Here is a 25,000-nt window from a genome sequence, read left to right as displayed (position 1 = left end):
AAATTCCAAAAATCACTTTTTCTTTGTTTACACATCAAGCATATGGTGTGAATCACATGAATGTGGGAAATCATGATCACACCTCAAGACACAAAACTACCTTATTTATTCATTCAGTAATAAACACTTGTGAATTTAACACCAAACCTGAAAACTTGAAATATTACATTTCAGACTGTGATTTATCCCAAACTTGTATTTCTAGCTAACAATGATTATATTCCTAATTTTTAAAATTATTTATCTTCACCAACTCCAGCAGTTGGATTCTTTTGACAAAATTGTTTTGATCATTTCTTCAAATATTCTAGAAACATACAATGAGTAAAGAAAGAGAAAACAATACTGAGATTCACATTCTGGGTTCTCTCACTGCTTGAGAGCCCTGTCACAGTGATCTCTGAACAAGCCCAATTCAAAATACTCTACAGAAATTTAAGTTGCATGCCTTTACTTAGGCATCAACAATGTTACGGATGTTAAATCTACAAAAGTCAATAGCAAATAAATAAGAGAGGAGAGCTGTGTGTATCAAAGATATTTTCTTTAATCTGATGAAGTGCCTCATAGATTCTGTGAGACGCAGAGAAACTGCTCCACAATTGACGTGGTCTTTGTGACCCTCTTACAGCCTCAACCAGAGCAGCTTGGCTTTTATTGATTTTACACAGTTATATTCCATGTAAGTTTTAAAATTGTTTTTGTTTCAGCTAAAGGAAAAAGAGTTAATGATAAGAAAACCAAAAACAAAGAAATTAGTTTGAAAATAAATATATTCATATTCTATCTCTCAAACATACTGAAACTTTGAAATATATTCATATATTATCATTACTGTAAGTATTAATTTTAACAATAAGCATTGGGTTCATGCTGTTAATTAACATTTCTCCTAATGTTCAATATTATCATAGAAATAATATAATTTTTTAAAAGGCAAAGGTATAAATTTTAGAAGATTTGTTATCCTAAAATCAGTCTGCCACTGTCTAGTTGCCAAAAATATATGGCATATCCATGTTGCATAATCATAAACATGAAAACAGAAAAAGGCATTCTGACCACTACAATGTACAATGACAATGAAAGGAGAAATTATTGTTTTAATTAACTTCAAAGAAAATTTGGGTCTACTTTAAATAAAAACTTTCATCTACATGGTCTGCTGAATCTGCTATTTCCCATAATCCTTTGCTCTGTGTGATTAGTATAAAAAAACAGAGCAAAGATTATTAAGACCTTCACAACTAAAAATTTCTTGAATGTTTTTATTTAAAAATTAGTACCTTTAAAATAGTAAAATTCTATACATAAACAGTATGATTGTTTTTGTATTTTAGAAATATAAATTCACATCAACTTCACCAAAATTTGCCCATCGAAGAGGTGAAATGTTGTCCTAGCATCACAGGCCAGAAAGAGACGTTCATTCAAAGTACAATGAACTTGAGGCTGACTTGGTAAGTGGCAGTACCATATAAAGTTCCATTGAACTACTCGAGGTGCAATACCACTGGGACTGTGTATCATAAATTAGGCCAGCTGAGTAAAAGTCCATCCTGAAGAAGAAAAATCTCAATGAAGATTTTAGTATCCTTAATCCAGTAGTATTTACTGAGTGTGAATCTCCTTCTTTGAAGCTCAGACAGGAACAAGAAACTGTCTAGCCCGCAAGAAATTAACCATCTAGTCTGGAGACAGGACAAAGGCCTTTTTAAAAGGAAGGCAAAATAGAATTGTGCTGCATCAGCATTCTAAGTGGTAAGATGTGACTACATGGAATGGAAATCTAGGGAAGGCATCACACAGTAAGTCAGAAAAAAACCTGAGCCTTGAAAATATAGTACACACTGACCCTGGCCTAGAAGCCAGGGAGGCACGGCTTTCCATGAGGCAGTGGGTGAAAATACCGACAGCGTTGATAAATTCTTATCAGCTTCACCAAAAGCTGACACATTCGCCAAGGTAAGATCTCATCTCACCTTGACTAGCCTTCTTCCACAATAGGCTTACTACCCGATGCTATGTCTAAGAAATTATTCACAAAACAAGAAAAAACTGTATTAAATTAAATATCAATGGAAATGGTTATTTCCCTGAAAAGCAGATCTTTTTATTGACATCATATACTAGAAGGATTTCTAAATAAAATTAGTTTGATGCATATGAAATTAACAATATTTGACTGTAAATGTCAAGTTCGTATGATTGTACCTGAGGAGGTGGCAGTATCTTAAAAGGATCAAACAGCGCCTTAATGTTCTTGAAAGATTAACTGAAATGACAGACAGACATCTCATAGAACCTGAGGATGACCACAGATCAAGATGCCTGAATGGGATTATCAATCATCTGCTTGACTTCTCCTAAGAGTAAGTGCAAGCAAACACCACAGTGTTAGTGGAGGATATGTTTGTTCTAAACTCACAGTAGATCAATCATGCAGGTGGCGCAATGACCAAGAACTGGGGGAAACCCTGTTGTAGAAATAACCCATGTAAACACTTCCTTTATCCTATCACAGCACCGTAGCATAATGAAATAAAAATATCTTGTTCTTATAAAAATGATCAGATTGCTTTGATGCAACTTAACAAAAATTACCTCAGAGAGATTCTGTTTCCCGAAAATTCCTCACAAAAAAATTTTAATTTGGACTTTGATAAGCAACTACCAAGACATCATAAATAAAAGGAACTGCTCACAAAAAGTCAGTACTGTATAATGAAACTGTATCAAAGTTGGTAATTAGGCATAATTGAAGGCTGCAGTGAACATATAGCCCTTTGTTCTCTTCAATTCTGGCAATGATTGGGAGTTAAACATAAGAGCTTAAGGCATATTTTAGTCAGAGTTCAGCCGTATAAGCCCCAGTGTTCTAAAAGCACTTTAAGTGACATAAAAGAAAGAGTGGCCAAAAATATTCTAGATGCCAGCTGAAGAAAAACACCTAAATTCTTAAAAACTTAAAAACAGCAAATAATCTTATACCCTAAATCTGAGTGGTCTACCAGACTAAATGGTAGTAAAAAAGTAAAATCCTTTAAAAATTAATTTCTCACAGTGGACAACAATGTTTTATTATACACAGAAGCAACTAGAAGGTTCATACTACAAAAGGTATAGTTCAATATCTCCACAGAATTCGGTTTGATCTTATTTCTACATAAGAGGAAAGAGAATACAATAAGTCCCATTTTAGTAAAGATTATCAGAGCACTCACCATTCGTTTCTGGTCTAATAACTCACTGAACTGGTACTAAATAACTTAGTTATAATGTATGCAGTATTATTGCAGTCTTTTTTATTTCTTTTTGGGAAGACGGAAGGAATAAGATAAAAGAATTTCTAATCTAAACATGTATTAACATATATACTACTTTTTATTCTCCAATGTTCCATAGGAATGTGATGAAAAAGAAGACCAGTTAGAGATAAACAAGAAAAGGACTCAGAAGACAGCAGCCAGGGCACCAGACTGGGACTTGAAATAAGTTCATGATTTGGACTGGCAACCAGGAGAGGTGGAATGTTACATGAGCGTATTGGAGAACAGGTAGAACGAAAGTACGGGGGGTGGGGGGGGGAAACAGATACAAAGGATAAGGGAAAGATTTTAACAAAATAAAACAGGATTAAAAGGGTTATTTGAGAGAAAGAAACTAAATTAGCCACCGCAGAAGGGAAGAGACCAGGCAGTAAACTAGGGAAAAAGAGGTGGAGTTCTAGGACAAATGCCACAGCAACTTTGCAAAATCACCAGCCCAGGCTCTTTCCCTGGGCTCTCCACTCCACATTGTCAGAGCTAACAGTTCTAAGGAGTTCTCAACTTTGCTGGCTCTCTCTCACACATAGAGGAGAAGATGACTGGCACAGCAGCCACAGCCTGTTCAGCTGGATTCCAGCCCAGTTCCCAGGTTCAATCTGATATGCCTGTGTATTCTCTCTCTCCACTACAGCGGCTTCTGCCGATGAAATACCTTCACTGTGACCATCTCCTAAAACAACGCAAACAACTCTGAGATCTTCATTCTTTCCCTCAGACCACTCTCCCCAGCCCTATGCGCAGGGTCACTGAGCTCCAGGCACAGCAGAACAAAACACATCAAGCTCTCCCACAGCTCCCAGAAAACCTGGAATGTGCTCTGCACTGGGACTGCTCTAACCACCTTTCAAATACGAGATGGCCCTTTCAGGGGGGCTTTCCTAAACACTCATCCTAAAGCAGCACCTCTCTCAGGCACTCCCTGGAATACCATCCTATTTATTTTCATTAGTCTTATACCTACTGAAATTATCTTTTCTTTTATGTATGTCTTGCCTCTCTATCCTGACCTGTGACATCAAACCCAAGAATACAGTCCAGAAGAACAGAAGCTGTGTCATCTGCAAACACTCTAGACCACCTAAGTCTTGGAACACAGAAGTAAATGTTTATTGAGAGAATAAATAGGTGAACAAATAAGATGCCCCATTATCACCCACCTCCACAAAACTCCCTAATCAGGAATAAAAAAGTTCTGTCTCTTAAAATTTGTCACATTTTATAAATAACTACAAAATAATCAATATTTCCTAAAGAAAAAAATCATAATATTCATGTTTATTAATAAGATAAATATTTTATTTTATATTAATTATATTTTATATTTATCTTATGAATAAAATAATACCCAGAATACACAGAAACTTCCCAGATTAAAACTAAGGAACAAATCTTAGAAGCAATAGAAACAAAATCCATTTTCTGTGACATATACTACTAACACTTAAAAACTCACTACCTCAGCTGGGTGTGGCGGCTCATGCCTGTAATCCCCAGCACTTGGGAGGCAGAGGTGAGCGGATCACAAGGTCAGGAGTTCAAGACCAGCCTAGCTAACATGGTGAAACCCCATCTCTACTAAAAATATAAAAATTAGCCAGATGTGGTGGTCTGCGCCTATAATTCCAGCTACTCAGGAGGCTGAGGCAGAAGAATTGCTTGAACCTGAGAGGTGGAGGTTGCAGCGAGCCGAGATCCTGCCACTGCACCACAACCTGGGCACCACAGCCTGGGCAACAGAGCGAGACTGTGTCTCGGGAAAAAAAAAAAAAAAAATCTCACTACCTTTATTATGATAACTTCTACTAAAGTAGTAAACTGTGGTCTTCATTTTTTAAAATATAACCAAGATATACTAAAAGAAACAGTATTTTTTGTACAGCTAGAGAGCAAAGACTATGGTATAAAGGGCAAGAAATCCTTTCTTTTCCTCGGGAGTACTTACTGAGTTTACTTAGCAAACTTAAGAAGCAAGCATGTTTCTAAATAAATAATTCTGAGAAGTAAAAAGCACCACTGAAGCCCTACACAGAAGGGCACAGCAGTTTCCTAAAACAGAGCAAGGACAACTAAAATATACCTAACCACAGGGATGTACAACGCTCAATACAATGCCCCCAAAACCAAATGGCTAAAGATATGTGCAGAAAAATACTGGTTTTACTCAAAAACAATTTCTATTGCAAAACTGCCCTTGAGTTACATGAGCTGTGATTTATGGAAAGTTGTTAAAATATACTGCTGACATAAAATGGGACTTCCCCATAAGGAAAAAATAAATAAAACTGGAAATAACAGTAGTAAATAAAATACATTACTTTAAGGCCATCCTGCTCACTAGAGATGGATCACAGTTTTGGCCATGAGCTTCCCAGCAGCAAACATAAAGAGGAAAACTCAGTCATATACATGATTCGCTAGTAACAAAGGCTAACAAATTGTTAGAGAAAAGTACAACTTTCTTTGGAATAAAGACCAGAGAGAAGTAACTCCTCTGAGTCTTAAAGAAAAATGTATTTCCATGAAGAGCATCTTAAATACTACCTTACAGTAAATATGTTACCTTATAAGGTTACTTCTTAAAACAGTCTTAAATTGAAGTCATTGTCATAACTGTGCAAAATCAGCACAGTCAATTTATTGAAGGAAGAAAAGGAAACAAGGCAGTGAAGACAAGCAGTTCTCTTGCAATGGAAACAACTGAAAGTTAAAAATGAAAGTCCATTAAGAAATGCATAGAAGAAATAAGTAATCGTGACATCCAAGTAAATTATCTGACAAATACATGGAATCAAGATATTTTATGTCACTTTTGACTATGCAACTGATGCAGGAGTACCGGTGACAGTTCCTCCTAAGAGCTGAGGAACCCTATGAAGAGAGAAGCTTGGAGAGGATTCTCCACCGCCCGCCTGAGGAGCCATGAGTATCTGCCTGCAGTCTTGAGATTCTGCAGCACAGATGCTGACTTTTGTTAACTTTCACCCGTAAAACTTACGAAGCAGAAGTTAGAAAATATTCTTGTTGGTAATAAGACATTGGTGACGAAGCAACCAACCACAGATCATCTAAATTACCAACAGAATTACCCATGAAATTTAGAAATACTTCCAAATCCTGGCAAGATAACATTGGTGGAATATAAGGGCTTATCGTCACATGTACCTTAGTAAATTGTTGGTTTATTAGCAAATACAATATAAGAGAAATTTTCTAAAAATACACATTTTGGCTTTAGATGAACTGATATGACTTCCAGCTATCTTTCCATGTAGAACAAATTTATCTAGCAGGGCTATCATGCTATAAAATCCCACTTTTATGGCTCATGCCTGCAATCCCTGCATTTTAGGAGGCCAAGGCAAGCAGATCACTTGAGGTCAAGAGTTTGAGACCAGCCGGGTCAACACGATGAAACCCCGTCTCTACTAAAAATACAAAAAAATCAGTCAGGCGTGGTGGCGAGCACATGTAATCCCAGCTACTCAGGAGGCTGAGGCAGGAAAATCGCTTGAACCCAGGAGGCGGAGTCTGCAATAAGCCAAAATCATGCCACTCCACTCCAGCCTGGGCAACAAGAGCAAAAACTGTCTCAAAAATAAAAAAAAAGATCCTACTTTTTCACAATAAAACCAGGTCATGTGATCATAGAGTCCTATTTATATTTAACTGTTTACAGGTTAAGAGATGGAAAAAATGAAAAAAACAAAGAGTTCCCAGCTCATGCAAAGGCATTAAGTCATCAAAACATAACCCCCTTCCCCACACATCAAAATAAGCAACCCAGAATGGAAAGAACTGACATGTTTTCCTCCACTTTGGCCCAACAGGATTATTTCCTGTGTAAACATTTTTTAAGGTGGAGAGATGCCCATGAGCATTTTATTTTTCCTAAACTAACCCTCATGGGAAAAACAAAAGAAAAAGAAAAAATATTGCTAACCATAGACAGAAAAGAAGAAATAAGGGAGACTAATGAGTAGTGGGTAAAGGGGAGAGCCTGAAGCCTGGATACACAGGTGACTGGCAAGTTTTACAAAGAATATTCCAAAAGGAGCCCATAAGGAACATATCAGACAGAACAAACTATCATAGCACATCCATTAGAATAAATCGCCCGCTTCAATGATAAAAGGGAAAACAGTATTGACCTTATAGAAATTCACCATGGAGTAAATAGAGGAAAACTGTTTTTCCTTTAATAAAATACGTGCAACAAGAACAACTTAGAAGTTGTTTCTTTAAAGTGGAAAACAGTGACAACTGTGACTCAGGAGGTAAATCATATATGACGAATAGAATATCTTCTAATAAGAAAAAAATTTAGTCTCTTCCCCAATAAGCTCTTCAGGGTTTCTGTAAACACACGGTTTTTCTTATGTAATGGCCCCTAAGCTTCTAAAGAACCCAGAGCATCCTTGGTGCAGAATCAGTCACAACTGCACATACCATGTGCATGTCATGTGCATGCCATGTGCCATGTGCATGTCGTGTGCCATGCGTGCCATGTGACATGTATGTGCCATGTGTATATCATGTGAGTGACATGTGCATGACATGTGTGTGACCTGTACATGCCAGGTGCACGTGCATTTCCACAGGTCCTGCTGTTTCATATTTTCATGATTCATGAAAACAGGCGACGCTCACATCTAAACTTGAAAAATAGAAAGCAATGATGCCTTTATAGTATTTCAATTTATAGATATTCAAGTTTTTGAGAAAAAGGAGGCAAGAACATCTCCAACAGACCCACACAATGCTTTGTCCTGTAATAGTGGCTTACAATAAATTAGGACAAGTATTAGGGCTCCCGGACTTCTCCCCACAATCAGATTAGGTGAGGTAAATATTTGACTCATCAATAAAATCAATGGTGCTGCTAAAAGAAAGACAGCTAACCCCAAATCCCAAATGTCTCATAAAAGGGGAGAGGCCAGCACAAATTTCAGGGCTCAGTAATCCGGCAGGACCCAGGAGGCAATCTTAGCCTGAGCAAAAATACTAACAAGTCTTGAGTGGAATGCAGAGGCCTGAACACATGCAACAGCTATGCTGACAACAATGCACTGAGGGTAAGAAACTTCCCAGACTCCGACAAAAACGGCTGCACTGGAAGAAATACTAAGGTTTTGATCTGAGTATTCACTAGTAAAAACACAAGTACTTTTCCTGGGTCATGAAATTACTTAATGCTTATACTTTATGATACACTCATCTAATTTAAAATTCTTCTTTGGTAGTCTTCTGAGTGTATCAGCCTTCTTGAGATCCTGCCAGTGCAGACATCTCCTGACGGCATCCCTGACACTACAAAAGCAATGGATTGGATGCAAAACTCTACAGGAATCATTTCCCTGTCTTCCTATTCACACGGTCATTCAAAGCCCAGCTGATTTCCAGCACTGAACTCCAAATACCAGCCACTTCCATTGTAATTGCACCTGGCTTTCACAGAAGATATACTTAGTATGGCTGTTCCAATTGTGATAATTGTAGATAAGCTTGTTTTCTAGATTACTATTAGTGAATTCAAAGAGTCATAAAGACGCTTTGGCTTACTTATACTACAAAGAGAATTACTCATTTAAAATAGGGAATATTTTCGAATGAGCTTAACTGGACTTCATTATTTTTTAATGTGAATTGAATGTGGTTATATGTAATTGTATGAATTTAAGTGTGTAAGATTTGAGAAATACTGTAGGATACTACATTAAAATAATTTAATGCAGATGTAGGAATAAACAAGTATGATCTTACATAAGCCATCAACTCAGGTGTTCATGGAGTTTCAAAGAAAATATTTGAAATAATTTAGCTTTCTGTTTCTAATGATAGTCATGCTGACAAAATTTATTGGATCATCAAACTTTATAGTACAAGTATATGGATTTCTTTGTAATAAATTATAATTTTGCATATATCAGTCAAAGCACAAGGTCTAAATACTTTCAAACAAAATGCATTATTAATTTAATTGTCATAGCCTATTTAGCTAACTTCTATTACTATTTGCTATAATATGCAATGCATTAGAGTGGAGAATCAAATTCGAAACATTTTTAAAAACTGATTATACTGTCCTGGAGAAATTAAAATATAGCAAGCTTGCAAAAGTATAACCAAGGCTTTAATGTTTTAAATAGGTAAGAAAAATGTTTAACTTAATTTAGAGAACAGTTATGCCCAGACTGACAGTTCAGCATGCTGATAAAGGGTTTCTTTGCTGCCTAAACCCACTAGAAAAAGGCAGGAAGGTGAAATGGAAACAAGTAGACTTTGGCATTTCTGGTTCTACATTACATCACTTAAATATTGGTTTGCTCTAGCTACAGATGTCTAATGGAAAATTATACTGTTGCTGGAGTCCTGGCATTCCCGTGTAGTATTTTTCTGTAATAGGAGAGAGACTGACATATAAGTAGACATCAAAAACAAGAAGTCCTCTGAAATAAAAATTTTTTAAAGAAAAAACCAATCCACTCAAAGGTGTTTGGTTTAGAAGAATTTTGCAGCTTGGAGTACTTAAAAGGTACCCATCTGGAGGTGGGTGTGCTTTCTCATTTGAGATTCATTTCTTGATATTAGGACAAAAACTGTGTCAATATCTGAGAAGAGCTAACCATGTATCAGAGGCAAGAAATTCAATCTTTCTCCTGCCTCAGTTTTAATCTCCCTTTATGTATTCAGGACTGAAATAACTATTAAATAAAAGAAAAGAACAAGTATCCTGGAATGTAAAGAAAAAGGTAAATAAAAAAAAGACACACAGTAAATCTTTGATTCTCAAACTCCTAATACATAGAGTATGTCTAGTATTTTAAGATGTGTAATACATGAATACATATACATACACACAAACGTGGGGAGATTAATTTTTCACTATGAAACAATATGAACAATTCTTCAATTTAACAAAATTTCTAAGAAGCAAAATGATATAGTTAAATTAAAAAATGTTTACTATTTAAAAGTACATGTTTCCTTTTTACTACTTATAAAATCTCAATCATTTTCATTCAAATTTATTTTGTAGTAAGAGTGGGCCAGACACAGTGGCTCACGCCTGTAATCCCAGCATTTCAGGAGGCCAAGGTGGGTGGATCACCTGACGTTGGGTGTTCAAGACCAGCCTGACCAACATGGAGAAACCCCATCTCTACTAAAAATACAAAAAAAAAATTAGCCAGGTGTGGTGGTGCATGCCTGTAATCCCAGCTACTCAGGAGGCTGAGGCAGGAGAATTGCTTGAACCCAAAAGGCAGAGATGGCGGTGAGCCGAGATCACGCCATATCGCGCCATTGCACTCTAGCCTGGGCAACAAGAGCAAAACTCTGTGTCAAAAAAAGAGTCAGAAAAATAACGATTCCATCATTTATTATTTATGAGATATTGAATAAATTACTATTGTATTTTCTAGGCCCTCTCAGCCCTTAGATCCATAAAACTGGAATTATAAAGTATTGCTAACATGGTCAGAGAAGAATTACTTGAGGTAATAATGCATGTGAAAGCAATGGAAACACAACAATTTCAAACATGTTGTTTCTACATACTTAACACTTACAAAATATAATTTTGACATGTCCCAAATTATTCTTTAAAAAATATAGTATGCTTTTAAATTTCAAGAATAATGCATCCCTAACACATTCAATGCATATATTCTGGCTGCAATTATTGAATATAATGTTACAAAGAAAGATATGGGAAACTAAACATATGGGTGCAAAGGAAGCATCCCAAGATCCCAAAATTTGGACTCAGTAGCAGTCTCTGCCCACACTACACTGCTAAAGAAAACAATATGCCTACAGTAGAAAAGTCAAGTTAAATTCCCATAAACAGAGAAAACACTGCTAAGAACATTTTATATTTTTTAAAAAGACTATTAAACATTTACAAATATGACTGAAGACCTCAGGCTTCAGAGTAACAGAACAAAATGCATCATTATCGACTTTTGAAAATAGTAGCAAAAAAACTAAAGTTTCTGAGAGTATCTGTAGAATTTTGGATCCTACCTTGGAGAATCTGAGGGAAGCTGAAATCCATCTTGTCTTTAAGGAAAGTGACAGTGCTCACACCAGTGTGAGTGAGTTGCACATTTTAAAGATTTAAAATATCAGAAGTAGCCATGCTCACCTGGTAGCTGACACTGCTATATTTCAGTTCACCTAATATAATTAAGTCTATGTGATGAAGCTAATTATGATACAGAAGCAAGAAAAAAGAAAACCTGGCAGTTGATGACACAGTAATTGTAGTGTTATTTTTCATGACATGGCAACTGTAGTATTATTTGGGGTATGACACAAGATGTATTTCTTTTTAATATCAGTAATCTTTAGTCTACAGTAAGAATTCAAAAATGTTATTTTAAAACCTCAAAATAATACATCATAATAAAACAGTTGAGTTTTACGTACTTGTTTTAGCACACTCGAATGCATTTACAGAAGGCAATTCCCTCCAATTTAATTCTTCTACTATTTCAAGGTTGTTTCACAAATTCAAAGTCCTCCAAATGCTTTCAACTACTTCTAGATTCAAGTTTTAATTAATATATGATGTTAAATTTTTGTGCAACAATAGCATAAAATATGATATTCGACAAGAGCGTACCACAAGTAGAACATGATGAACTGATGTGATAAAAATTCTAGAAGTCATGTCATTAAATAAAGCTAAAATGAAATTCAAATTGTGTTTTTAAATGAAAAAAATGGATGAAAATTACCTTTCTTTTGGGGTGCCAACTCCATGCTTGCCTAGTAGATGAGTATTTAAGTGCTTCTTCATTACAAAAGCAACCCTAAAAAAAATAAATAAAAGTAATTATAAAACTAAAACTTGACTCTCCACTAGAAATCTGTACAAAAACTACTTAAGAATAACAAGTATTTGCAAACTCAGCATAAAAAGAATATTACAGTGGCAGTCTTGCTACATCAAAGCTTCCACACAGGTTAAATATACCGTAGGGCTTAAACAGAAGAAACAACTGCATGTCAATGGACGGTTCACTTTTTGACTTGGATACACTAACAGTGAACAAAAGAGCACAACAAGAATTGTAGTTCTCCAGTCACTGTCTTCACTCCAGTTGGTACAAAAGATGAAGCAATACCTCACTATAACATGCACTGTCCCAAGGTCATCGCACACTTTAATCATGAAATGAGTTTGAGAAAATGTCATTTTATTAAATATTTAGAGGACCGTAAAACAGAAAATGAATAGTTTTCATGGAGCTTCCTCTAAAAACATGGTAACAACTTGGAGAGAGGTTTTTTAAATGATGAAACGTTTACTGTATCTATAGCACAAAAAAATTGCATTGAAGTGCCTAGATATAAATAACTAAAACAAACAAGTGTATTACCTGAAATACTGTCTTATACACAAATCAGCTTACTTAATACAATTTTGTTGACATAAATATGAAATGGACAGGAATCAGCAGTACATGAATGCCATTCTCCCCTTGAACACAGTGCAGTATCAATTTAATTACTTCATGCGACTATTTAAAACAATTTAGATCAGAAACATTCAGAAGCATCAAAACTAAAATGGCTCTCTGATAAGCAGAAAAAAAATTTACTGTTGTAACTTTCAGTGTAAAAGGGCTTGCAAACATTTTTGTTAATTATGTATTACAGCTGTCCTTCATAAAGTTAATTACTAATAGCTGAAAGGCAACAGAATCTATTTGCATATGTACACGAAAGACATGACATATGCAAAAATATGATTTTAATTAGCATTCTATGATATGAAGGCCTACAAATCAAATTGGCATGTTATAAGATTCTCAACATTAAACACTGAATTCATCTGGACATGTTTGCACAAATGAGCAACACAAGACTGTAAAGTACGGTATCCTTGCAGAAAAGACTTGTGACAAAAGCCAAAAGCAAAACGATATTTTTAAAAAAATGCTTCTTTTCTAATTTTCATGTCAAATTTATCTTGCTTAATTTAATATAATATTAGAGGATCTCAGGTTTAAGGCCAAATGACCATGACTTCTTTATTCAAATAATGCAACATATATACACTGAAAATAACAATCATCTATTTTATACATTAGGTAATAACAACTATGGACAATACACGCTTTACAACTATAAATAACTGGTACAAACATCAATCACTAAAATGAAATCATCACATGTAAAACAACTGTGATAATATTAAACGCCGAGCCTAAAAAAAAATACAAGAAATTCTATATGTTACTCCTTGATTTTGACAAAATAACATTTTTCATTTCCTTAAAAAAGAATACAGTAATAACAAGTTCATTTAAGTCATAACTTCCCTACTGTCCTCCATTTTCCTATAATTAAAAAAACATAAAGCTAATAGCAAAGAGCAAAGGTTAAAAACCCAAAGCTGCAAAGCACAGCTTATTTACATGACCAAGTATAATTTAAGAGATCTGAACTTAAAAACCACAGTGCAGTTTTTAATAGAAAACAGAATTATTAATTAAAATGTTTAGGTTTTGAGAATGAAGCAAAAATATTACATGGCACAGTGGGACAAATGAAAGTAAATAGGGAGAAAAAACTTTCGCCTAATAATGTCCTAACGTGCTGAATGTTGCTAGTGCTGAATGTTTAGTGAAATAATAATTTTCATTATCATGGAGAAAAAAGGAAAAAGTTTTAATACTGTAACACACCTCAATTATGTTCAAATGCGAAATATTTACTCTACCAACACTGGACTTAAAATAAGTACTAATTCTTTAAATTTCGCTTGAGGTACAAATGATTTAAAAGCCTCAAAATCCCACTCACTTAAAAAATATATATAAGCTGAGCATGACTAGCATTAAATTACTGACCAATATAGACATAATATTGACAGCCATATGTAATTACTGAATGCAGGCTACTCTACACTTACACTGTAACATTATTGTTTTAACATAACTTTAAAAAAAAAAAAAAATATATATATATATATATATATATATATATATACACACACACACATAATCTAGATACCACTATCACCAGAAATAAAACTAAAATGATCACAAATCTGAAAGCTAGCCAACTGACATCTGACATGCCTTGCTCCCAATAAATCCTCATTCTTTCATGCCTGATTCCCTGTCTCATCACGTTTACTGATCACTTACTACATGCTAGCTGTGAGGGGTCCTGCGCCTATGATGAGAAAACCAACGGTTCAGGTCAAGCCTTCCTGGAGCATTCTCTACAACTGTTGCTCTTCAACAGGATACAGTGACACTAAGCTTGAGCCAGTCCTCCTTTGTGGACAGTGCTATTCATTCATGCGTGCATTTAATTTACGTATTTATTAATGATCTACATTAAGCAAGGAATAGTTCTAGGCAGCTGTGATACACAGGTGACCAAAACAAATAAAAGTCCCTGCCCTCAAAAAATGTACAACCCAGTGAGAGACACAGACAACAAGGAAACAAAACGTAAAATATGTATCATATTAAACAGTGTCAAATTGTAGGAGAATAAGTTTAAGTAGAGAACAAGGATCTTAAAACATCAGCAAGGGGTTGAAATTCTACATTTGGGTGGCTCAGGAATGAGACTGAGTGAAGAAGATGAAGGCATGTGGCCTGAAAAGGAATAAGGCCAGCAACCCCAGCAGGAGAGCACAATCAGACAGCTGAAGGCAGAATCTCAGTTCATTCTCACAGCAGTGATGTGGAGCATAAAGCTGGGGGCCGGTAAGTGAGGAGGAGGACAGTCTCATCCCAAGAGATTAGAAAAAAGAGGGCAGGTGATAATAGGGACACTGAAGGCCACAGCAACCTCAGCTTTTATTCTGAGTGAGAAGAAAAGCCATCTCAGGCATCTAAACAGAGGAGTAACTTGTCCAACTTACTTTTGCTTTAAAAAAAAAAAAAGCTCACTGTAATCTCAAACTCCTGGGTTCAAATGATTCTCACAGCTTAGCTTTCACAGTAGTTGGGACTAAAGCTGAGCACCACCAGGCCTGGTTAATCAAAAAAAAAAAAAAAAATTGTAGAGACAGGGGTCTCACTATGTTGCCCAAATTGGTTTCAAACTCCTGGGCTCAAGGAATCCTCCTGCCTGGAAGCCCCAAAGTCCTGGGATTTCCACACTCAGCCTCAATTTCCATTTCAATAGCACTCCTGTCTGCTTTTGAGAGAGAGGGATAGAGAGAGAGAGAGAGAGAGAAAGAGAGAGACAGAGATCGATCAACTGTCTCTTGGAATAATCCAGTCAAAGATGACAGTGACCTGGACAAAGGCTAGCAGTAAAAAAGTGGTCAGAATTGGAATATATATTTGTAATTAGAGCTAACCAAATTTCTATATTGATTGGATATGGAGTCTGAAAGAGGAATCAAAGAAAGGATCAATTTTTGGCTTGGGAGAAATTGAGCTGTTTAGAAGGTGCTTGTCTGGGACATGCTCAGGAGGAAGCCTCCTAAACATCCAAGACGCCTGTGGAACAGGAGGCCAGCTCTCCTGCTCAAGGCCAAGACCCACGCTAGAACTACTCTTGCTCAAGTCATCCATTTGCAAGCATCTAATCACATGAAGAAACACCTTTAAATAAAAAAAAATAATGTTTTAAAAATACTGATTGACTTGCAAGTATCTGCAAATGCCTGATACAGTTCAACTTAAAATTCGTTTTGGTGTAAAAAGAGCAATGCAGCAGTAATGCCTGCACCCTAGTTACATTCCAGCTGAAAAACATAATTCTCATTTTAACATTATTTCAAAATAAATTCTTGTACACTAGATACTACATAACAAAGGCTTATTTCTTCAGTCCTTTAGGTTTAGCACTATGAAAATTATTTCAATTTGCGAGTCATGGGAGATGATCTAACTGATCTATTAAAGTACATACAGTTGGCCCTTGAACAGCATGAGTCTGAGCTGCACGAGTCCACTTGTGCACGATTTTCTTCCACCTCTGCCACCCTTGACACAGCAAGGTCAACCTCTCCTCTTCCTTCTACTCCTCAGCCTACTTAATGTGATGATAAAGAGGATGAAGTCCTTTATGATGAGCCACTGCCACTTAATGAATACTAAATATACATATTTTCTAAATATGCATACTTAAGATTATCTTAAGATTGTCTCTAACTTATTTTATTGTAAGAATACAGTATATAATACATATACAGAATGTGTTAATCTACAACTCATATTATTGGTAAGGCTTCTGATCGACAGTAGGCTATTAGATACGCTTTTGAGGAGTCAAAACTTAAACTTGGATATTTTACTGCGTGGGGGTTTGGCTGTGTTTCTCTTGTGCCAAACAGGTTCCTATGGAGGACTGTTCTTCAGGATGATAATAGAAATGTTATCTAAAAGTAGAGGTAGGAGGAATTTTCAAATAAGTTTGGATAACATTCGGTTAAAAAAGTAAAATTGTATAGACTTCTTAGTCACGTGCCTCCCAGGTTCAAGTGATTCTTCCACCTCAGCCTCCCGAGTAGCTGGGATTACAAGCGCCCAGCACCACGCTCAACTCATTTGTGTATTTTAGTAGAGACAGGGTTTCACCACGTTTGCCAGGCTGGTCTCAAACTCCGGACATCAGGTGATTTGCCCACCTTGGACTTCCAAAGTGCTACGATTACAGGTGTGGGCCACTGCGCCCAGCCAACGATAACTATTACAAGAGTAATCGTTATAGGAGAAATGGGAAAACACTAGAAGATGAAGGTTCTGGATTCAAAGAGATATGCTGGAAGAGTAATGAACAGGATATGAAGGTACAAAGATGAACAAAATGTAGCCTCTATATTCAAAGGGTTTAAAATACAGGTCATGAAAACAGATATCTAAAAAGATAATGTCAGCAGTAAGAAGTAAGACATATGTTTAAAAAGCAGACTGATGATACGCTAAAAATTCTCATACCTACAATTAGGAATTTGAAAGGTTACCCCTGCTTTAACATCAACAGTACTAATCAATCAAAGACATCTAATTCTCTTTGAGTACAAAATCAGTGCAAATTAAACCATTTTCATCATTATATATATTCACAAGCAACACAATCTATTTATAAAATAAGGCCTACATATTTGAAAAAGAAAATACGGACAGAACACTAAATAATGATTCTCCAAAGAATGATCATAACCCATTTCCTCAAGTAAGTTCAAAATATACAAAGATTTATTATAAATAATGGGATCTGACTTTTGGAACAGATGTCACTTATCATTAAAAATACACAGAAATGTTTTGTTATTTTCCTTAATATATCTATGATTAATAAAGTATTACCATTATTACCATTCTGAAATAAATTTAAATTAGAATATTTTTATATCATAGTTTTACATATTAAATTCCATTTTAACCATATTCTCATAAAAGGAAGATAAATTATAGATTTTCATATTGCTATCAGTGCACACTTCTCCAAGAGACTCCACATCACACTAACAATGTCCCCTAAAAGATATCCACATCCTAATCTAAGAAAACAGTGAATTAATCCTGGTAAAATGGCAGAGGGGAATAATGGTTGCAGATTAAATAAAGGTTGTTAATCAGTGGGCTATAATGTGGAAAGGTGTGTGCTGGGTTCTCTGGTTGGACACAATGTGATCATAAAAATCCTCCTGAAAGTGGAAGTGGAGAGGGAGAAGAGGGAACAAGTCAGAGACACGACAATGAAATCAGGATGAGTAAGAGGCTTTGTGCATACGAGAAGATGGAAATGGGGCCATGAGCCAAGGAATGTGGGTGTTCTCGAGAGGCTAGAAATAACAAGGAAGGGAGAGACTCTTCCCAAAAAATCTCCAGAAAGGAGTTCAGGCCGGCTGACATCTTCGGCTCTGCTTGGTAAGACTGGTGTCAAACTTCTGATTCACACAACTATAATAAACTATATTTGTGGGAACTGACAAATATGTAAGAAGCTATGTGATGATGTCTATTTAGATTACTATATACTGTACTTGCAGTTGACATAATCAGATATTTTGTTACAAAGTATTAATTCAGTCCAAGAAACAGTCATGAATAATTTGATTGAACATTTTATGGCTAAATATATAACACAGTTAAACTATGACCTAAACATTGTAGCCGACTTACAGATGTGTCATGATACTCTCACAAATACTGTTCTGATCTGAGCAGCAAAAGATGGATGTGATGGGTAGAGTAGAATAGATAATACTGACATGGGACAAAATAGGTGAAAAAATAATAATAACCTAAGTAGAAAACTTCTAGCAGCAATCCTAGCAGGCAGAAAGGATAACTATTTTATGAAGTTTCAATAAATAATCAAAAGCCAAATAAACTTTAAAACAACTTCATATCTAATTATATGTTTAAGGTTTATCCTTTTATCTATCACATTTATTTACTAATTGTGAACTGTTCTTTTTCTTAGCTTCTTACTTGAAAACAATTAAGATGGAAAAATTTGAAAGACAGTACGTGAAATACTTGTACCCTTTCCAAATGGATTCGTCCTTAACGTTTTGGGACACCTGCTTACTTGCTCTCTCACACTAGGAATGTATTAATATGTACTTTTTCTTTAAGTCATATTAAAGTAAGCTACTGAGATGATACTTTTCCCCTAAGATGTCAGCACACAACTCCAAAGAAAGACATTTTTCTACCCACTGTGGATGAAGATCACATTCAAGAAAATTAATACTGACTCAGTAATATCCACCACATTGTCTATAAGACACACTCACTGTGTTTCACTATGTCTCCTTCGTCTCTTTTAATCTACAACTACCCTCTTTTTTTTCTTCTTTGTATAATAACAAAAATTCTTAGCAACCTAACTTATAATAATGTCCCACATATGGTATGTCTGATTGTTTCCTCATCATTTGATTCAGTTTAAGTATTTTCGGCAAGAATATCACTTATGTATGTTGGATACTTCCAATTACATTGTACCAGGATAAGAGTAACATCAGGTTCATGTCCCATTAGTCATGCTAAACTTGACTATATGTTTACGGTAGTGATCTCGAAATTCTTCAATATAAATTACTTGCCCTTTGTAATTAAGTAATCTGCAGGTGATATTTTGATATTGTGTGAGTATCCTGTTCCCCAACAAGTTTCTTCCAACGGCACAGGTGTCCATTAATGAATCTTGCCTAACTGGATTATTATGAAGGGTACAAAATAGCAAAGTTCTATCATTCCTTCTATTTTATGGCATTCTTTGCTAGAGAGACTTAACCATTTTCCCCCATCTTTCCATGACATACTCTCTCACCCTCACGTTCTTTCAAAAGCACTTTATCTGGAATCTTGGATTTTATACCATATTTTATAATCAATTACCATAATTATGTCTTGTAATTCTCAAGTTTTTCCAAAATTGGCCAGTGGAAACTCTTTAAAGGTGGCTACTCTGTTTTTTTGACGTCACTTCTCTTACTGTTGGGTTCTTCTTATATTCTAGTACAACCAGCCTTTCCAGGCCCAACAATCACTGTCCATGCTCCAGACCTGCAATCAGTCCTGGTTTCTTACAGTAGGTAGTGGTGTTTACAAAGCAAGAGCTGGGTGCTAACTCTGATCACTGCTACTGAAGTATCATGGAGTCTAAGCCCTTTCAATGCACAAAGCTAGGATAAAGGAACACACAAACACACACATGGTGGACATGGAAGGAGATATATACAGAGGATTTCAACTGTAATGGACACGTTTGGCAAATGAATGCTAACTGCAACAATCAGTATATCTTTTCATTATTCTAAAATACATTATAATAAATGTTCAGGTGGCATGAAATACATTACTGTAAATGAATCACATTTTAGCTTTTGCAGAACAGCATTCTATTCAAACAACTGTTCTCAAAAAACTTTAATGTAAAGGCATCACTTACTACTTCTTCTTTAAGCTCTCTAATAACTTGGCTTCTAATGATAGTTCCAAACCACTTCTGATCACTTCCTCTTTAATTACTATTGTCAATTCTTGTTCCTCATTTTACCCTCTAAGCGTGATATTTTTGTTCATATACATTCATATTTCAAAGGTATAATGCATTTCCTGGGCTTCAAGCATAACCTCCTTGTAAGTGACACTAAAATATATATTTCCACCCATGGCCTTTCCAGGACATTTTTTCTTGTCTAAATTGACAATACTGTAAAGCATGTCCGACCCTCAGTCATGACTCTTCATCACTCATGATCTCCTGAAGAATTTCTGAATTCTATCAATTGTACCACCTTTCCGAATTAGTAATCTTTATACTCATTTGCACACATCATCAATTGTTTCTTCATACATCATTGTTTCTTCATAATTTTTTGCTACCGAGACTTTTCTTTTTCTATTTTAAATAAACCAGTTCAAACCATTATGTCTGAGTGCCACAGGTTCAAGTTACTCTCCCATGCAATTCACTCCATATACTACCATGACATGACCTTCCCATAAATATGTTCATGTCATGCCTCAGCTCATACCTTTCATAATTCCCTTCTGAACTGGATAAGCACCAAATCCTAAGCAAAAAAATAACAGTCTTCAACAGTCATTCAGAATCAGGTATTCTAATTGCTGAAATATGCACTCTAAAAAGATTATTAAATAAAGGATAAAAAGCTACAATCCAACTAAAAAGTGAGAGCAACGTAAAAGTTCAAGAGCAGTGGCACAATCATGGTAGAATATTACGCATCAATTGAAAATACAGAAAGCTGGTTACGAAAGCTTAGATTTCAAAAGACAAAAGTACTACCTACAACGAATCCAATATAGATGTATGTTTATTCTTGCATTCTGACATATACATTTACAAACATATATATGAAAGAAGCAAATATCAACCAAATTCACTCTGACATGGGATTTAGATTTAGATGATTTACAGGATTGTTCTTCTAAAATAAGTAAAATTTGTAATTTAAAAAAGCAAAAAATAACATGTTGCTTACAGTTACAGATGTATAGTTTATACAACAGTTTTATATGTTTACTCAGTGGCTACCCAAGAGTGTACGAGTATGTGGTTTGGGCATAATCAGATCACCCTGAGAGAGGAGAAAACTGGGGCTCAGAGAAGATAAGTGAGTTTGACTTTTTCAAGAAAATGGGGCAAAGAAGCTGAAAATGCAAAAATGGAATTCATGCCTGGTGACCTTTATACAGAAGTCTCTCCACCATTCCACACTTCCTGCCTAATGAAAGATTATAGCCTCATAGAACATAAGAAAAATGAAAATACTACTGAAATAAAACTGTTCAAAAATAAAACCATCATATTAAAAACCTTCCTAAATGAATATGAATTATCCAAGCTAATGAATGACAAATCTAGTCATTGATATGTCATACAGTATTTTTTTTAAGATTTGCTGGAATTAAGTACACACAATTTTTTTTTAATATTTATCATATGATGAAGGAAAAACTAATAATTAATGACCTATAAAACAACTGAAAAGTGAGAACAACCTAAAAGTTCACTCTAACATGGGAATTAGACAAAAATAAATACCACACGATCAGTTATCAATCATAGAACAATTATGCTTAAAAATAAAGATGATGATCATTTCTAAAAGAACAGCCATTGAGATAGACTGCATTGGTTTTATTATAACAAAATAAAATATTTTTTACCTTTAAAATGTCAGAAATCTGAGGCATAGTATAACTTGTTGTTAATATGTAAAATATGTTAGATAATATAAAGCCAAAATGAATTATTAAAGACTTCATTTTTATAACTAATATGAAATACATTACCTAACTTCCCAAATATATTTGTAAACCATGTTATATTGTTTAATCAAGACTTCGAGAAAGAATTTTTCCCACCTACTTCTCTTACTTATTAATGAGCATGTTAAATAAACAACGCAGAAAAACCTGGAGGTCAAAGGTATTCAAATCTGTCAGAAATTTACCTTGCATTTACCCTTTATTAAGGGTGAAAACTATGATTATATAAGATTTGTTTACTCCAAAATTCGGAAGTTAACAGGTGTTAAATAACATTTAATAATTAAATTTCTCAAACTCTGACCAAATCATTATGAGGCCAAAATAATTGTCTTTGTTTCTCAAGTATATTCAGACACAATTCCTTTGAATGTTATAGCCCTTTTGGTTATAATTACCACGGAGAACCCATCATTTTCATATGTGACATGTACCTTTGTGCAACTTGCCTTAAACACAAATTATCAACACTCCAAAATTTAAAATATCTGAAAATTCTTTATAATTATTACTTTCCTGGATGACTCTACTTGTCCTTGGCCTCAGTTAATACATGTCATGTGAGACAAAATGAAAACATTAATGTCTGAATTGTTTTAAAAAATACAATGAATTTAGTAAACAACTGTATTAGTGATAAACTACAAAATGGAAATTGCCATAACCAATTGAAATATCCAGAAGTGTAATCAAAAACAAACTCTATTATGAGACATGTTTATGAATAGTTATAGTGTGCAAAGAGAGTATGAGCCAAAGAGGCACTTATTATAAGAGATACTCACTGAACACTTTCCGAAAGAGCTCTGTAAAGAATCCTTTGCCTAGGGCTACCTCAACTCTTCTGAAAGAGGTAAAACAATGTGGGGCCTTCTGTTAATGTAAGATATTAACCTGAGAATGCAAAGTGCAAACACAGGCAACGGGAATTAAAATACATATCCAGATGTGTTTTATATATAAAATCATTTGATGGTAGGCTATAAAAGAATATCACTGGGGCAGGGCGTGGTGGCTCACACCTGTAATCCCAGGACTTTGGGAGGCTGAGGCAGGTGGATCACGAGGTCAAGAGATCAAGACCATCCTGGACAACATGGTAAAACCCCGTCTCTACTAAAAATACAAAAAATTAGCTGGGCATGGTGGCGCGTGCCTGTAATCCCAGCTACTCAGGAGGCTGAGGCAGGAGAATTGCCTGAACCCAGGAGGCGGAGGTTGCGGTGAGCCAAGATCGCGCCATTGCACTCCAGCCTGGGTAACAAGAGCGAAACTCCGTCTCAAAAAAAAAAAAAAAAAAAAAAAAAAAAAAAAAAAAAAAAAAAAAAAAAAAAAGAATATCACTAAGGGTCAGGGCAAAGCCTGATGTCAACGAAACTTGGGCTGAATCTGGGCCTTACCCATGACTGGATAAAGACATTATCTCTCTTCCCTAGGGTTGCTATGAAGATTAAATGAGATGAATTAAGGCAAGGTCTTACTGTAGTGCCTAGCACAGTAAGCCCTCTAGAATGTTAGCCAACTTCACAGCGATGATGATGATGATGATAACAATGGCCACGACTAGGAAGAGAACCCCAGAGACAAGAGGGAGGATAGCACACAGAACACACACTGTAGCACTGCATTGACTAACAGGGCTCTATAAATATCATTTTCATCCTTCCAGGATAAAAGAAGGTCATACAAAGATTAAAAGTAAACAGTGACAAAACTTAGCATATTAGTGAGAGAACTCTATGGCCAAAGAGGGTTATTACCAAGTTTAATGTGGATTACTGGAGATGAAACTACAACTGTAATACTGCAGTAGATACACATTACTATATTATTAACTTCAATTCATAAATGAGAAAATTGAGGCCTACTGGAATATAGCAACAGTATAAGAAAAATATAGCTCTAGATTTCTATATATACAATATAAAGAAGGCTAGAGTAAAATTCTTAGGTATTTCAAGAAATTCGGTAAGTCTCAAAAAATTATTGCTATTAATAAATTAAGAGTTTTCCTATCCAAGCATATAATTCTGGTAATGTCCTTATTGATTAAATGTGCAGGAGCTAAAACACATGAGGGTGTTCCTGCCAAGGAATAAAACACAAATCAATAAATACACCAAAAAAGCCAAAAAAGAGATCTCCACATTTACATTTTAAAAAATAAGACTTCTTCATTTAGGACTTTAAAAATACTATTTGGTAAATAGGTATATTCAAATTGTAATTATGTGAAAATGAACTGAAGATACACATTGTACACATTCAATATATATATATGCAAACAAAATAAATTCTTTTTAAACAAAACATGAGCATTCAGAATTATGCAATCCATAATTTTGAACATATTTAGCAGGAAAATAATATTATGAGATATGTGCAGATAAAGAGGTCCTCTGTATCTTGTATTGAGGTTTACATATACTAGAGTTAGGATAAATATCTACCATAAAATACAATTATAAAAAAACACAATAGAATACATTTAATAATAAAAGTTTATTATACAGAATATAATCTGTTTATAGAAAAGAATATAATCTGTAATATTCAGCAGGTATATGAAAAACATGCAGTGTTTCAGGACGATCATCATCAATTACTGCTACGTTGGAGAGATGCAGAAGTTATCGGTTAAGAAGAATTATAGTTGAATTACTTTCCTATAACAATTTATGATAAACTAAGTGAATCTATTAAGATAAGAAAGACTCAGGAATCTTTTTAATAATAACAAAGGCAGGGCAAGGCGCAGTGGTTCACGCCTGTAATCCCAGAACTTTGGAGGCCAAGGCAGTTGGATCACCTAAGGTCAGGAGATGGAGACCAGCCTGATCAACATGGCGAAACTTTGTCTCCACAAAAAATACAAAAGTAAGATGGACATGGTGGCATGTGCCTGTAACCCCAGCTACTTGGGAGGCC

At 35.1% G+C, this 25,000-nt stretch overlaps 1 protein-coding gene across 1 annotated transcript in view; it reads right to left on the bottom strand.

The window, feature by feature from the left end:
- The window catches only part of ZNF407 (zinc finger protein 407), a 476,193-nt gene that overhangs the window by 282,435 nt on the left and 168,758 nt on the right, over positions 1–25,000 (bottom strand). The window contains exon 4 of the mRNA XM_017527494.2: positions 12,071–12,145. Within this exon, the coding sequence (XP_017382983.1) occupies positions 12,071–12,145 (75 nt within the window). The remainder of the gene's footprint in view (positions 1–12,070; positions 12,146–25,000) is intronic.

The sequence above is a fragment of the Cebus imitator genome, unplaced genomic scaffold, assembly GCF_001604975.1.
Source record: "Cebus imitator isolate Cc_AM_T3 unplaced genomic scaffold, Cebus_imitator-1.0 Scaffold49, whole genome shotgun sequence".
In the NCBI taxonomy this organism is placed as follows: Eukaryota; Metazoa; Chordata; class Mammalia; order Primates; family Cebidae; genus Cebus; species Cebus imitator.
This window is presented reverse-complemented; position numbering and strand designations above follow the sequence as displayed.